This window comes from Mustela putorius, unplaced genomic scaffold (genome assembly GCF_011764305.1).
Source record: "Mustela putorius furo isolate JIRA1106 unplaced genomic scaffold, ASM1176430v1.1 tig00004007_pilon_pilon_pilon, whole genome shotgun sequence".
Classification (NCBI taxonomy): Eukaryota; Metazoa; Chordata; class Mammalia; order Carnivora; family Mustelidae; genus Mustela; species Mustela putorius.
In genome coordinates, this window is record NW_025422145.1 from 6,540,369 (window position 1) to 6,556,363 (window position 15,995).

Below are 15,995 nucleotides of genomic sequence, written 5' to 3' on the forward strand. Positions count from 1 at the left end.
GGAGCTGCGTGCCCACGTGCCCGCTCGGCCGTCTGCTGGTGGGGCGATCCCGGGCAGGGCAGGCCGGCCCTCCGTGTCCCATCTGAGCGCAGAAGAGGCAGTGGGCTTCGGCAAGGAGCGGGGTGGTGATACCAGAGATGGGACAGGGGACGAGAGCTTTACACGTAGATGAAAGGCGCTCAGCTTCATCGTGGTTGGAGGGGAGGGGTTGGGACTCCTTCCCCAACAGTCTTCCTGGGTTCGTTAGCTGGGTCTTTGGCCCCTCCTCCTACCCACCCACCCTTCCATCTGTCCATCCATCTCTCCCCATCCCCCTGTCTGTCCGTCTATCCATCCACCTGTCTACTCACCCACCCTCTCATCCATCCGTCCATCCTTCTGTCCATCTACCCACCCATCCATCCATCCTTTGGAATATCAGCCTCCTACTTTCCACTCCTGTGTCTGTCCTTCTGTCCATCCATCCACCCACCCACCCATCACCTACTCAGCCTCCTGCTCACTCCCCCAACCAACCAACCATCCGTCCATCCGTCCGTCCGCCCATCCATCTCCCCATCTCCCCATTCATCCCAGGGGCAGAGTTTTCCGTGTACAGGGTCAGATAGCAAATATTTTGTCTTCTCCAGCCATATGATCTCTGTTACACTCACTCCACCTCACTGTCGTGGGACTTAACGTAAATGAACGGGCGAGGCCATCTTCCGATGCATATTTATTTACAAGAACAAGCACTGAGCCAAACTTGGCTCTTGGGACAGTTTGCCAACTCCATCCATCCATCCGCTAAGGAAGCATTCGTGGGTTTTACTTAACGCGGGGCCCTATACTAGGCGCGGGGGCAAGGGTGGCGAAAGGGACAGACCCAGGGTCCCACCCCCTGGAGCTCACGTTCCAGCAGGTCGAAAAAGTTCAACAAGACGCCTGATACGTACTCAGGTGTAGGGAGTGCCGTGAAAGAATGACACAGGGAGAGGGGACGGGGGACTGTGGGGGCCTCGCTGACAAGTACAAGTTCTGCAGAGGCAACAGACAGTGCAAAGGCCCTGTGACAGGACATGCTTTGGGTAGTGAAGGAACATAGAGCAGCCTTTTAGAGAGGAAGGACGTGAGGTTAAGAAGGTAATGCTGACTCCTGGACCATATCAAGGCAACCCCCTTTTTTTCCTCGTACAGCGGGAAGACAGGATAATGTCTGATTTGCGTTTTCAAGGTTAGTCTGGCTACAGTGTGGAGCAGGGACCATGGGCTGAACTGGAAGGGAGACCCAATAGGCTATTGTGACAGCCCTGGGGGTCTGGAAGAGGCCAGGGCATGGTGGGGAGAGGAAGCTGCTGCCCCATGCCTCCCTAACCGCTGACACCCCCCCCCCATCATTCCAGGCTCTCTTAGTCTCTGGGGAGCACACCCTGGGCCACAGTGGGCTCCTGCTGCATTCCCACTGCCAACTGGGCCTCGCCCCGGACCCAGACCATGGTCTGCGCCTCAACCTGACCATCCGCGACCACAGCAAGCCTCGGGCACCAGACTTCTCCGGGGAGCTGCAGGTGAGTGGCCAGGTCAGGGCTGTCAGCCATCCCCCCACCCCCGCACCCAGGATGCCCTCCCCTGCAGAGCTGGCCTGCAAGGCCACCACTGCCTGGATGGTCCTGCCACCTAGTGGCCACTTTTAGAACTGCAGGCTGGCAACCTGGTGGGGACCCTCTGGCCTGGCCCAGCCCCAGCCCTGAGAGGAGGCAGCGGCGGGACTGTCTGGGTTGGAATATCAGCCTCGTCTTTGCACCTGCCCTCCCTCCCGGGGATACATGGCATGAGGATTACACGTTACTGCGTTGGATCATTGGGAGCAGGGCCTGATAGGGAGTCCCCGGCCCCAGTAACACATATTCTATGGGTCTTCCTACCTCCTGGAAGGTCAGAGGGAACAGAGCCAAGCTCCATGCCTGCTCTGTCCCCACTGGCCCAGTGATCTTGGGAAGGGTCCTCGCTGAGCCCTCCCCCCTCCTCTGTAAGTGGGGAGCGGGCTTCTCTCTCAGGGCAGCTGCAGGGTTCTGGGCACCCCCTTCCTCTGCCCCCTTTGGTGTAGGCACACAGTAGGAATCTCATCACTGTTCCCATCTGCCGACCTCTGTGTCTCCCTGGCCGAGTGCACCTGACTTTGGGGCTTTCCTTCTTCTGACCTCAGTTGTCTCCTCTGTCCAGTGGGCACAAATCCCACCTCCTCCGCAGAGCTGTCTGCACAGTGCCCGTGCCTAGTAGGTGCTCCTGGGGTGGGTGTTTCCTTCCGGCCTCCAGAGCTGGATGGGGACGGCTTTTCTGCCTCTGTTTCCCTGCACTGTAGCATGGTGATTTCAAAAGAGCGTGGCTTTCCAAGGTGGTCCGGGGCTGGCCGCTTCATTTCCCTGACGGCCAACCAGGCCCCTGGGCGCTCCAGCTTCTGGAATCGCAGTGCCCTAAGCCCCGCCAGCCTGGGAGTGAGCCCCTGCCCCAAGTGGGGGTCCATGCGGTGGAGAGAGGCCTTTCCCCTCCTTGTTTGGTCCTCACGACGCTATCAAATTTCATAAGGTTTTCTGGGCTGTACCCCGCCCACCTGGAAGCCTTGCGGATGGATTTTCTGGAACATTGTAGGGAGCCCCCTGAATCAGGGGGCTGCTGAACGGAAGACTGCCTGCTGCAGTTGGCAGGGGTAGCGAACCTTGTAGGGAAATACGTAGTTGTCCCCGTGCTGTGGGAGATGTGGGGCAGGGGGTGGGTGCTGCCTTTCCTCTCCCTGGACCTGGGGCCAGCAAGAGCGGGGGGCCGGGCCTCACTTTGCCCTCTGTCCTCCTGCTCGCAGATCCTCAGCCCCAAGGCTCAGCAGCTCAGCCTGCGGGGCCGGCTGTCCACCTCGGCCTCTCAGGCCAGCGTCCGGCTGGAGGGAATCCTGGACCACGGGGACAACAAAGTGAGGCTGTCGGTGTCCCGGGCCCAGAGCTGCCTCCAGGCCACTGGGGCCCATGAGGAAGGTGAGTAGAGACAGCGGGGATCGCTCAGATGGCTGGGGCGCGGCCCAGCTGGACCTCAGAGAGGACAGAGATTGGGGTGTTGAGAGTTGAGTGAGGGAGCCCCGTTAGGACTTCACGGCACCCCCAGCTCGGAGGAGACGGTGAGCTCCCTGCGGCCACCTGCATGGGCTTGTGAGGCCTGGAGAGGCTGGCAGAGGCTCTAGGTGGGCAGAGCGGAGGGGTTGTGGTCTGCAAGGAGGACCCGAGGCCTCAGTGGGGCTGGGAAGCTGCTTTGGGTGGTGCGCTTCCAGGCCCGCAAACAGTAGGGCCCCGGGGTGACGGGAAGCTCTTCGTGGAGAGGAGGTGGTGTGCACAGCTGGGCGGCAGCCAGCCGAGCCCCGGGGGCAACAGCAGGACCCTTCCTGGCCCCAGGGCGCCGAGAGGAGAGCGTGCTGCTGCGGGCATGTGCCCACGGGCGGACGGCCGAGGCGGAGGCCCTGCTCCTGGACGGCGGGCGGCCCGTGCAGCCCCTGGGACGCCTGAGCCTGCAGGCTGCCCCCCAGGTTCTCCGCCTGGCAGCGCATGGCTGCCCTGGAGCCCTGCTGGGCCGCGTGGAGGTGAGACAGCCTGGGGCTGGGGGGCGCTGTTCTCCCTGGGACAGAGGCCCCGGCACTAGGGGTGCCAGCCCTTGGGGTCCAACAGGGCCCAGAGAACCAGAGGCAGCTCTGTGGCCTGCAAACACATCCTGGGGCCCTAGGGCTGGCACCAAGAACCTGTCGGCCCCTCCAGTTCCGTGAAGCACCACCCCCCAACCCCAGTGCCCCCAACCTGTCCCTCTCTGTCCACAGTCCAGGATCGCAGCCATTGGGGCCCGGGTGGGAGCCCGGCTGGAGAGGGAGATCCGAGGCCTGGATGCCTACATGGAGAGGTTCTGGCACCTGGTGGGTGGACCGCACTGGGGGGCCGGGGGACACACTTGGAGAAGGGGAGGTGCTGTGGGGAGACGCCCTCTACTAACCAGGCGGGGGGCCCCAGATCCTTCTACCGATCCTGCCTCGATTTCCCTGCCCAGGTGCGGCCAGCGGGGCCCCCGGACAGCGCGGTGGGCCCCCTCCTGCGGTTGTCCCACGCGGGCCTGGGGGCCGTGGCGGCGAGTGGCCGGGCAGTGGCCACGGCGTGGGGCCAGAGCCAGGCCTGGCGGGCGCTGACACACCACGTGCCCCTCTACCTGGACAGGCTGCAGGCGGGGCTGGAGCAGCTGCAGAAGGAGCTAGAACGTGAGTGCGCGAGCGAGGGCCCCCCCGGGAGCCCCGCCCTGCCTGCGCGGCCTCCAGGGCCTGCAGCCTTCCTGTTCCGTCCGCTGCCTCGGCTCCTGGAGATCCCCAAGCTCATCTTCCTCATCCCCGCTGCCTTAGTTTTTTGGGGACTGGGATTTTTTCCCCCAGTTCCTGCCTGATTTCTTTTGGGTTTCAGCTTGCTTGCTGTTGGCCCCAGTGCTGGGCGACTCCACACCCCGTTTCTGGTTCTGGGGTTAGCACCCGCGTGGCTGTGTGGTTCGGGCTCCTGTTGTGGTTACTAAGTAGCCGCTGCCCCGAGCGTCCTCTGAGTGATGCTGGGAACCTCCGGCCTCCCCCCCGGGAGCACCAGGGCCGCCCGCAGGTCCTCCTCTCCCACCGGCTTCTGTCTCTGGGTCAGAATCCCCCCAGTCTCCCCCCAGCTCCCGCGGCTCGCTAGGGCTCAGTTCTCAGACTATCTTCACGCTTGCGGCTAGGATTAGTTACAGCGGGAGCCCACAGAGCAAGATCAGCAAAGGGAAGGGGTACAGAGGCCAAGGCCTGAGCAAGGGAGAAAAAGCAGGCCCAAGCTTCCGGAATCTTCTCTAGGGGAGGACACCCTCAATCTCCCCAGCACCCCACGGTGATGACAGGTGTTCACCACTGGTCTGCTGGGGAAGACGCCTGCACTGAGGGTTTTCTTGGGGGCTGGGCACGTAGGAAGCTTCCCCTGGGTGAACCCCACCATTCTGGACTCGCGGGGAAAGGGAGGGTCGGGCACAAACCACTTGTCCCTGTGAAGGGGTGGTCCAGGGGGCTGGGGTCTGGGATCGTGGCATCGTGTCTGCCGCCTGGACCCTGGAGGTGGGGGCGTGGGGAGGGGGCTCACGGTGGGTGTTGGCCCCCCGTTGCAGGGCCCCTGGCCACGCTGAAGGACGCCTACCTGGAGGTGACGCCGCGGGCCCTGGATGAGGTGTGGCGGGAGCGGCTGGAGGGGGCCGTGCGGCTGTGGCAGGCCCTGGCACCCCGGCCCATCGGGGCAGCCGTGGAGCTGGTGAGGTGGGGTGAGGGGGTGGGATGTGGGCCGGCCCGCCGGGGCCAACCCTGATGGCTCCCCCTGCCCCTGCAGGCCGCCCGCCAGATGCTGTCGTGGGCCGAAGCCAGTCTGTCGCAGGCCCTGAGGAGGCTCTGTCGGCCCGTGCTGGCCCTGTACCGCTTCTCAGCCAGGTACCGCGGGGCCTGTCCCGCCTGCCTCCCTCCCCAGGCCGGCCCCGGCTGGCAAGGGGTCACCACCGGGTGCTGGTGCTGAGCAAGAGCTGTGCCGGGCAGGGAGGCCTCGGAGCCACTTCTGGCCTCCTGGGGGAGGTGAAAGCCCTCCCCGCTGGCCCCCTGCACCCGCCTCCACCCACGGTCGAGGGCGGCCACCATTCCCCATCCCCCTCCAGCCCGAACATGTGCTGAGACCTCTTGGCTCCCTCACACCCCACGAGGTCGACCTAAGCCCCTGTTTTCCACCGAGTTTGAGGGTCCTCCCTTGATGGAGGAACTCCCAAGGTCCCCTTTGGCTCTGACCTCCCCTTTCTCCCATGCTTTTGCTGCCCTCATCCACCCAGATGGGTGCCTGCCCACCTCAGGGTTGCCCCAGACATGGCCCCGCAGCCCTGGGGGGCAGCACGCACGTTCCCACGCCCAGCAAGAGCTCAGGCACCTGTGTCCGGGCCCGGACCCTCCAGTGCGTCTTGCTCGTTCCTGAAGCACAGACGGCTCGGGCCGGGGTCTCCAGCTCCTCTATGCTCCCCCCAGGGACTGTTCGGTGCTGGTGACTCTGCCACTGCTGCCTGCGGGGGACGAGCCCCTGGCCATGGCCCGGGTGACCAGCTACGTGGTTGAGAAGCTGCTGCGGCCGCTCCGAGAGCTGTCCAGGACTAACCTGCTGGCTGAGTACTATGGGCTCCGGCAACGCTGGCTGGAGAGCCCCCACGAATGTGAGTCTCGGGCCCCCCTCCTCCCCGGGGAAGGCCTGGGCCCTGTGCGACATGGCAGCGGGATGTGGCAGGGGCAGGCAGAGGGGGGGCTGGTCCTGGGTAGCCTCTGGAGCCTGAGCCCAGTACCAAAGGGCCCAGAGCTCCCTGGACTGCCCAAGGTCATCCTGGATGAGGCCTGGGCTGCAGCTCCGGGCTTCTGGCCAGAGTAGGAAAGCCTGAGCCGGAGGCCCAAGCCCAAAGTGGGCCAAGCAGCTTAGGGCTCGAGGCCAGGGCTTTGTCCCTCCCTCCGGACAAAGCTGGAGCCACAAAGGCAGACCTCCAATTGGAGCCGGAAGGCGGCTAATTGAGTCCAGACTCCGGGTCAGGCAGGGCCTGCTGCCACGGGCTGGGCCCGGACCAGATGCGGCTCCAGGGGCTTGGGGCCCCGAGGGAGTTTGCATCCAGCTCGTGCCCGAGTGGGGCCTGGGCGTGTCTTCCCCTCTCTCTGGGCCTTGGTTTCCCCTTTGTCCAAGGGAGGTGGCAACACAGCTTACCCCTCTGGGTCACAGACATGTGTGGTCTGTGAGCCGAGCTCCTTGATGCGGGGGTAGGTCTCAAGTCCATGGGCAGGGGTGGCCCTCAGGGCCTGGTAGGGCTGGGGGGTCAGCATCCATGCGGGAATGCTGAGGCTCAGGGCACACAGACCCCGTCTTAGAGTCAGGGGCTACGGTCTCTGTTAGGCAGCACGGTGAGCTCAGACCAGCTGGTCTTGGGGTTCCTTACACATATCACCTTCGGCTCTGATTGCTGGTGAAGGGGTGTTCAGGACCCTCCTTGTGCGGCTGGGCCGGCCTCCAGCTCCCTGGCCTGGGACTGTGTCCACTAGTGCAGCCCCCAGCTCCACCCATCCAGATGCGGCCCCACGTCACTGCTCAGCAGGGGAACGGGCCCCGTGGGTCACGCTGGCCCCTTGTCGGACCATCTTCTGCCCACCTTAAAGAGGGCAGAGCTAGGCCCCCTTACATTGGTACCTTCCTTACACTGGGTGGAGTCTTTAGCCATAGTTTTGTGCACCTTTTTTTTTTTTTTTTACAGTGGTTGGTTTTCAATTGCTTCACTGACCCACAATTCACATACAACACCATTTATTTGAAGCATGTAGTTCGGTGGCTTTGGGTATATTCACAAAGATACACACCCCCTCCTCCCCCCATAAATTGGAGAGCATTTTCATTACCTCATAAGCATCCTCAGTCCCTTAGCCGTCACCTTGGGCTCCGTGGATCTGCCTGTTCTGGATAAATGAAATCATGGATCAGCCCTTTCTTTCTTTTTATCATTGACATGGCTGGAGCTGGCTCAGCTCGGGGTGCTGGGCTGCGGGGTGGGTGGGGAGAAGACCTGGGGATAGACGCCCCTTCGCCCCAGTTGGGCGTCTAAGAGGACACTGGCCTGAGAGGCCCCGGACACCCTGGGGTTCCCCTGGGAAGAGGGCACGCAGAGGGCAGAGCTGACCCGTCTTACCTGTCTTGGGCTTGCTTCCTCCCAGACCACGCTGTGGTGGCCGGAGCCAGGCACGTGGTGACCTTCGATGGCCAGGTGTGGAGCCTGGGTGTGCGCTGTGGCCGTCTGCTGCTGGCCAAGGACTTTGCCCGTGACACGTTCTCGCTGACACTGAGCCGGGCCCCCTCAGGGCTCCTGTCCCTGTCTGTGGAGCTGAATCGCACCACCTTGGTCATCTACCCCAGCCTGCAGGTGAGCATGCGACCGGGTGAGGGGCAGGTGGCCCAGGCTGACGACACATTCCTGCCTCCACACACCTGTGTCCTGGGCCCCTGACCCTTCCCCCCCGGCACCCCACATCGCCCACCACCTGTCCGCTCTGCCCCGTCCGGCCCCCAGACCTACAGGCTCCACAACTCCTCCCGGCCGACACAGAGCTGCCCGCGTGTGCATCCGCCTCCCGCCAAGACGAGGACGGATGTCCCCCGGATTGAGCTGAGCAGTGAGGATGGCGTCTCTGTCACCTGTGACGTCCGAGCCGGCCTCTGCAGCCTGACTCTGGGCCTCTGGCTCCACGGTGGGTCTGGGCCCCGGGGGGCAGCCTCCAAGCCGGTGCTGCTGGCCGTGCTGAGGCCACAGTCAGCTTCCAGGGCTGAGGCCAGCAGAGCCCTGGCGAGGGGTGCTCTTGAGGGGCGGTGGGTAGGACACCCACGGACTCCCTCCCCCTGCCGCTGCTCCTTAGGGCTTACAACCTAAGCAGGCAGGAGAACAGTCTGAAGGACTCAGGTGGGCAGGGGGTCCCAGGGCGCTGGCCCCTGCTGGATCGTGCCAGTGCGGTCACCGTCCCCACTGCTCAGCTCTGTGCCCACCGGCCTCGACCCTGCCTCTCTAGTCCCATGACTGCCTCCTTCTCTCCTCCCCACTGTGGGCTGTAGTAGGTGTGACCTGACTGAGGTCAATGTACTGGCCCCCGTTCCCATGGCCAGGAAAGGAGCCCAGTGCTCCCTGGCCCCATGTTCTGCCCCCTTTCGGGAAGGTTCCCCTCGGGGTTGAGGGCAGCTCCCGCATGCCCCCTCGATCAGGTTAGACAGCTTTCCTGCTGGCCCCGGCTACTCAGGATGAGGATGGTGGGCAGGAGGAAGGTCCAGATGGGGCACAGACGCTTTCCTCCCTTCCTTGCCTTTCTCTCTCTTCTCCTCTCCCTCGGCGGGAGAGTCAGAGCCCCGGTGGTGGTGTGGGCATCAGGGGTGGAGAGCGGGGCAACCCTGGAACCTGGTACAGGACAGACTCCCCCACGGCCCCCTTGCAACAGGGGTGTCTGCTGGCCTTCTGGGCACCAATGACAATGAGGCGGCCAATGAGCGGACACTGCCGGACGGCACAGTGGCTCACAGCCTGGAGGAGCTCGCCCTGGCCTGGCAGGTGAGCTGGTGCAGCAGCCCCTCCCCCCGCAGGCTCGTGCATCCCGGGGGTGCTGAGGGTAGAGAATGGCTGGGGGCAGGCATACTCTGGAGACAACGTCCCAGGCCGCGTGGGGTGGTCATTGCCTCTGAAGACCAATGCACCTGCTCTAGCTGCCCAAGAAGATGGAGGTCCAGGCAGGAGGCCTGAGTCTGGGCTTTGCCTCTCCAGGTGGGTAGTGACTGCAGGGCCATGGAAAAAACTCAGGAGTGCCTCGGCCGGAGCCCCACCTGCTGGGCCTTCTTCCAGGACCCCCGTTCCTGCCTGGGGAACTGCTTCAGGGTGGTGAGTGTCACGCGGGGTCCGGCCCCCAGCAGAAACCATGCAGCAGGTAGACCAGGAGACCAAAAGTGGCCCCGATCTCGCCTCCGCCCCTCCCCTGAGCTACTCCCAAGGGTGCAGCAGGCAAGGACCGTGACTCTGGGTGCTGGCTTTCAGGTGGACCCCGTGCCATTCCTGAGCCTGTGCGTCCAGGACGCCTGTGGCCCTCAGGAGCTCCACCTGGCCTGTAACCTGGCGGCTGCCTACGTCCACTTGTGTGCCCGGGCCTTCGTGCCCCTGGACCCTCCTCCACAGTGTGGTAAGCCGCCCCAGCCCTCCGTGCGGCCGACCCCTGCCTTCCCTCCTGGAGGGAAAACTAGTTACTGTCTCTTAGTTCACGGCCTGACAACAGAGTGCCTGTCCGCCCGGCAGGAGTTGAGAGTTACGACAAAGTGTTGTGCAAAGGAGCACTTACTGGGAAGGAGAGGCCCCAAGAATGCCCTGCCCAAGCCAAGTCCAGTGAGTCCCGGGAGCTGACAGAGGAGACAGTAGCGTAGACAATGATAACCTCACCTCCCCAAACCGCAAAGCCACAGATCTGCCACTCAGGGGTTTGAATGTTCAGTCTCTCCAAGATCTGGAAAGCCCTGCGGCAGCCGCTGTTGGGCAAGATTCCGATTCCCACAGCTAAAGCCCCACGGCTCGGGGATGGAAGTCAGCACGTGCACCACAGAGCAGGAGTAAAGGAAACATTATTCATGACATGCGGGAAAGAAGCGTCAGGCAGCTGTATTCAGGGGACTATTGGAGCGGGACAGGAACCACTGCACGGGGGCCTGACCATAGAGGGGAGAGAGATCAGGCTCTGGTTACAACAGGGAAAAGTGGGGACTGAGAGTCAAGGAGCAGGGCCCGGGTGGGGGTGGGGGTGGATGCAAAATTACCAAGAGGAACCATCGGGGACAGTGAAGTTCTGCGAACCCACCCTGCCAGGAACTTGCTAGAGGCAGTCCCGGCCGATCGGAGGAACCCTGTCAGATGGCGAGGGGACCCGTCATCCTGGCTTAACTGACCTAGCAGAATGCTTGCTAGACCTGGCCCAGGGTCTAGCAACCCCTAAAGAAGACCTCACTGAGATTTCCACAGAGCCCAAGTAGAGTCTGGTCAGACAACGACTCTTACCCATGCCGTAAGACCTTCAGATGCTAGAATTTAAAACTATTAAATACATATATTAACTGAAATTTAAAACTTAACACTCTCTGAGCCACCCAGGCACCCCAAATTTGTTAAGTGTCTGACTCCTGATTTTAGCTCAGGTCATGATCTCAGGGTCGTGGGGTCAGGCCCCATGTCTGGCTCTGCACTAAGCGTGGAGCCTGCTTAACATTCTCTCTCTCCCTCCCGCCAGATCATGTGCCCTCTCTCAAAAAATAAATACTTAAAGAAAAAAAAGTCAATGAACAAAAAAATATAAAACAGTCTCGCAGAAAGTAAAGAGGTTTGAGAGCTGGAACTCCCTGGATTCCAGAAGCACAAGGTATCCCCCCCCCCCTCTTATTAAGGCACATCAGTGTGGATCTTTGAAGGAACAAGTAGACGACCAGTGTCCCACCAGCAAGGACCAAACGTGGTAGAATATACACCTTTAAAGGACTAAAAGAACAACTGCCTCATTGGATTTGAAGCCCAGCTCAACTCTGACCCGAGTTATCTGCAAATGTCCTCCCCGCGGATGGACACTCCCCCTCACCATCCGTGGCTGCCTCTGTGTTGCAACAGCAGAGTGCTGGCAACGACTGTCCAGTCTGAAGTGTCTACTGTCCGTTAGGGAAAGTGTCGGCTGGTCCTCCGTGTGAACCAGGGGACGCAGGAGGGAGAAATTAATGGAAGGAACAAGAAGTCGAAACTACAGATCAGCGGCGATTTTGAAAAGCCACTCGCCACCTTCGCGGATCAATTTCCAGACGCAGGTTAAAATCCGGTGATTGGAGAAAGAATGTTTAACCTCCAGAGTCTCCTAGCTAAATGTTCCTCTAAAAACCATCAGGGAAAGCTGAGAGAAGAGGACACCAAAAAATAGATTTCATCAAGGTTAAAATTATTCTGTGAAAGATCTTCTTTTAAGACTGTGGAAAGACAAAAAAAAATACAAGGCTTCTATCTGACACAAGACTCCTATCTTCTATGTAAACTCAAATGTAACAGTTGAGAAACCAAAAAACAAAATGGAAAATGGGCAAAACCCCTGGAGACGTTTCACTTAAGAGGACATACGAGTGGCACACACAAAAAATGAGGAACAGCTCCAACCCTCAGGGACATGAGACCACTACATACCGACCAGGACAGTTAAAAAAAAAAAAAACAACAACACCAAATACTGGCAAAAACGTGGAGAAGCTGGTTCTTGTGTGTACTGCTGGCGGGAGAATGGGAAACGGTACAGTCACTCTGGAAAAAGGCTAAGCACACGCTGACCGGTTGTTCCAGCAAGTGCATTCCTAGACCTTCGCCCCAGAGAAATTAAGAAACGTGCTTCGGGCAAAAGCCTGTATGTGAGTATTCGAACACAGTATTTTAATAGCCCAGAACTTAAAACAACCAGAAGAGCCTACTTTTGGTACGACCCTCTTCCCTGGGATTCTACTCAGCAATGAAAAGGCGCATCCATTTTAAAAAAAATTTGACAGAGAGCACGCACAGCAGGCATGAGAGAGAGAGAGAGAGAGAGAGAGGGAGGAGGCGGCTCCTCGTGGAGCAGGGAGCTCGATGCGGGGCTTGATCCCAGGACCCGGAGATCGTGACCTGAGCCAAAGGCAGATGCCCAACGACTGAGCCACCCAGGCGCCCCAGAAAGGAACACACTCCTGACACAGGCAACAACTCAGATGAATCTTGAGAGCATTACGTTGAATCAATAGAAAGCCAGACTCAGAAGGTCACATGTTATCAGATTTTGTTTTTATAACAATCTGAAAATGACCAGTTATAAAGATGGAGAGTAAGTTAGTGGCTGCGGGGGGTCAGGGGTGGTGGGGGAAGGAGCGGTCGTGGCCACTGCCCTGCGGTGGCACAAGGGAGATGTGTGTGTGGGTAGAAACAATTCCGGCTTCTGATTAGAAGTCGTAACACAAGTCCGCGCCTGGGATGAGATGTCAGAAAGACATATATGCATTTCTACCAACGTCCGTTTCTGGGTTTTGATGTGGTACTATAATAACAGAAGATGTGACCATGGGGAGGAACTGGGAGATACACAGGCTCTGTACTTCCTACCGTTGAACTTCCTGCAAATGTAGCATTATTTCAAAACAAGAAGTTGTAACTGTGACACACCAGGACCAGATTGCAACAGGCAAGTCGTAACCATTGACCATCCCTGTTCCAGAAGAGAAAAAGAAAACCTTTCTCTTCACATTTTGATGAAGTAGGAATATAGGAAGAATATAGGAAGAAGCCCAACGGTGCCCTTGAGTACAGAGGTCACTTATACAGCAATAAGCCAAATTCAACAATCTGTGGGATCTGAGGGACATACTGACGAAGGGAGATCAGGCAGAAGGCTTCCGGTGGGCTAGCTAATAATGCGTTGGAAATACCTTGATCAAAATCCAGAGAAGGGCAAGTGACATTGGCAAGATGGCAGGCCCAGAAGCCCAGACCCTCGCTCCTTGGAAATACCAAATGTATAATAAAATGGACCACAGTACTCTGTGACAACTCGAAGAGCAGCAGCAGCCTCCAAATGGGTACCCAACCAGAAGGCTGAGCACAAGACGGTAGGGAGCCCTGGGGTGGTTTCTGCTTGCCTGTTCCAGTATGGTTTCAAGCCCATTCCTGACTCCGTCCTCAGGGTGGAAGGAAAAATGTGGAACTTGGCTTTCGATGTCTGGATGCACCTGGGGGCTGCCAGAGGGCTTGGGGTGCTGGTGAGAATGGTGGCAGAGTCTGGATGTCGGGATGGAAGTTGCTAAAAGCAGTTACGGGTACCTGTCCGTGCCAGAGGGGGCTTCAAGGAGTCTGCAGAACCCCAGGGGGCTAGGGGCGAGATCACGGCTAGAGGAATGCAATGCTGTATCCAAACCCATTAGAAGCAGGGGTGAGGCTCCGAGGGAAATTAAGGTATATAAAAGCAACTGGGTGTTCTGGGGGTGTGGAATTAAAGCACACACACAGGCCCAGGGAAGACACAGCCCTTGCAAGAGTCCTGTGCCTTTCCCCTGGGCTGATCCATGAAAGTCTTCCCCTGGGAAGACTTGGAGAGGTGGCGGTCTTTTTAAACGCCCAGTTTTCAACCAAAGATGATCAAACATACAAAGCAGCCCGGAAGGAGGGCCCACTCAAAGGAGTACAGCAAACCTCCAGAAACCAACATCCAGGGTACAGAGGCCTCTCGGACTTTCATGACAGACACTTTAAAACCAAAACCACCCTCCGAAATACCCTCCATCACCTGAAGGAGAAGGCAGGCGGACAGCTAAACGCTGCGAAGAAAACCACGTACGAGCAGGAGACTTTCAACAAAGAGAAACTGTGATCACCAAATTCTGGAGGTGAAAAGTCCAGGAACGGACTTCATGCCGACTGCGGACGACTGGCTTTTGATCTGAGGACACACACAGGTTGAAAGCCGAAGAATGGAAAGAGATCTTCTCTCCAAAGAGTAACCAGGAGAGAGCACGGGGGGCTGTGCCGATATCGGAAACACCAGATTTAAGATAAAAAAAAAAAAAAAAACTGTTAAAAGGGACAGGAAAGGACATTATGTGATAATAAAGGGGTCAATTCTCCAAGAACAACAATTTTAAGTATAAATGCATCAGGCGGGGCGCCTGGGTGGCTCAGTGGGTTAAGGCCTCTGCTTTCGGCTTGGGTCATGATCCCAGGGTTCTGGGATGGAGCCCCACATTGGGCTCTCTGCTCAGCAAGGAGCCTGCTTTCCTTCCTCTCTCTCTGCCTGCCTCTCTACCTGTGATCTCTGTCTGTCAAATAAATTAAAAAAAAAAAAAAAAAGATTTAAATGCATCAGGCATCCGAGCTTCTCAGTATCAGAAGCAAAGAGGGACAGAATCGAAGGGGGAAAAAGAGTTCTCCACTGAGGGCACCTGGGGGGCGCAGTTGGTGAAGCATCTGCCTTTGGTTCACGATCTCAGGGTCCTGGGATGGAGCCACGCATCGGGCTCTCTTCTCGGTGGGGAGTCTGCTTCTCCTGTCTCTCTCCCCCAGTCATGTTCTCTCTCTCAAATAAATCAAATCTTAAAAAAAAAAATAGTTCCACATTGAGACCTTCAGCCCATCCAACCCCCCCACCCACCCACCCACTTTCAACCATGGATGGAACCAGAAAGATGACCACGAAATGAATGGAGAACCTGAGCAGCACGGCAGGTCAACGGGACCTAAAAACACGCACCGCCTCCACCCAACAGCCACAGAATATGTAGTTTTCTCAAGTACACATAGAACATTCTCCTGAACAGACCATATGTTACACCACAAAATAAGTTTTTTTTATTAAGGTTTATGTATTCATTTGACAGAGCACAAGCAGGGGGAGCAGTGGAGGGAGAGGGAAAAGCAGGGAGCCCGACGTGAGGTTTGATCCCCAGAGCCCTGAGATCATGACCTGAGCCGAAGGCAGATGCTCAACCAATGCCCCCACAAAATAAGCCTTAATAAATTTTTGAAAACTGAGATCCTAGAAACTTGCAACTAGAAATCAGTAGCAAGTGGAAGATGGGAAAAATCAGAAATTGTGCAAAATTAAACAACATACTCTTGACCAATGGGTCAAAGAAATCACAGGGTAAATAAGCAAATATCTTGAAAGCATGATGAAATGGAAAAAAAAAAAAAAAAGCCCAAACCAAGATATTTAGAGAAAGCAATGCCAAGAAGGAAATTTATATTCTTTTCCTGTAAATACTTACATGAGAAAAGATCTCAGATCAACAACCTAACTTTAACACCTTAACAAATTAAAACAAAAAAAGTGAACCCAAAACTAGTAGGAGGAAATCACACAGATTCAGAGACGATCAATAATTTCTTTTTTCAGACAAATAAAACTGGCAAAACTTAGCTAGATTGGCGAATTTAAAAAAAAAAAAAAAAGGATTCACCTAAAATCAGAAATGAAATAGAAGAAATTGCAGCCAATTTTTACAAAAATAAAAAGGACTGGGGCGCCTGGGTGGTTCATATGGTTCATCATCTGCTTTTGGCTCAGGTCATGATCCCAGGGTCCTGGGATCGAGCCCCATATCTGACTCCCTTCCCAGCAGGGAGCCTGCTTTTCCCTCTCCCTCTACTGCTCCCCCTGCTGTGCTCTCTCCCTCTATTAAGTAAATAAAATCTTTTAAAAACTAAAAATAGGGGTGCCTGGGGGGTTCAGTTTGTTAATTGACTGCCTTTGGCTCCGGTCATGATCCCAGAGTCCTGGGGTTGAGTCCCACATTGGGCTCTGGCTTGGTGCAGAGCCTGCTTCTCGTTCTTCCTTCCCACTCTCGTGCTGTTTCTCTGTCTCAAATAACTAAATAAAATCT

The 15,995-nt window shown here is 57.7% G+C and overlaps 1 protein-coding gene across 4 annotated transcripts in view; it reads left to right on the plus strand.

The window, feature by feature from the left end:
* LOC101689973 overlaps positions 1-11,017 on the plus strand; it is a 127,060-nt gene extending 116,043 nt beyond the window's left edge. Inside the window, exons 60-73 of one of the 4 annotated variants that reach the window (XM_013055141.2) lie at positions 1,383-1,547; positions 2,837-3,005; positions 3,417-3,601; positions 3,833-3,925; positions 4,057-4,261; positions 5,173-5,312; positions 5,388-5,485; positions 6,062-6,243; positions 7,772-7,977; positions 8,125-8,302; positions 9,038-9,147; positions 9,358-9,471; positions 9,625-9,766; positions 10,859-11,017. In XM_013055141.2, the coding sequence (XP_012910595.2) occupies positions 1,383-1,547; positions 2,837-3,005; positions 3,417-3,601; positions 3,833-3,925; positions 4,057-4,261; positions 5,173-5,312; positions 5,388-5,485; positions 6,062-6,243; positions 7,772-7,977; positions 8,125-8,302; positions 9,038-9,147; positions 9,358-9,471; positions 9,625-9,766; positions 10,859-10,884 (2,013 nt within the window). In that variant the 3' untranslated portion in view covers positions 10,885-11,017. Of the gene's footprint in view, positions 1-1,176; positions 1,214-1,382; positions 1,548-2,836; positions 3,006-3,416; positions 3,602-3,832; positions 3,926-4,056; positions 4,262-5,172; positions 5,313-5,387; positions 5,486-6,061; positions 6,244-7,771; positions 7,978-8,124; positions 8,303-9,037; positions 9,148-9,357; positions 9,472-9,624; positions 9,767-10,858 lie in introns of those variants that run through there. The other 3 variants (XM_045072035.1, XM_045072036.1, XM_045072037.1) reach the window with 3 other exon arrangements.
* Positions 11,018-15,995: the final 4,978 nt, after the last annotated feature.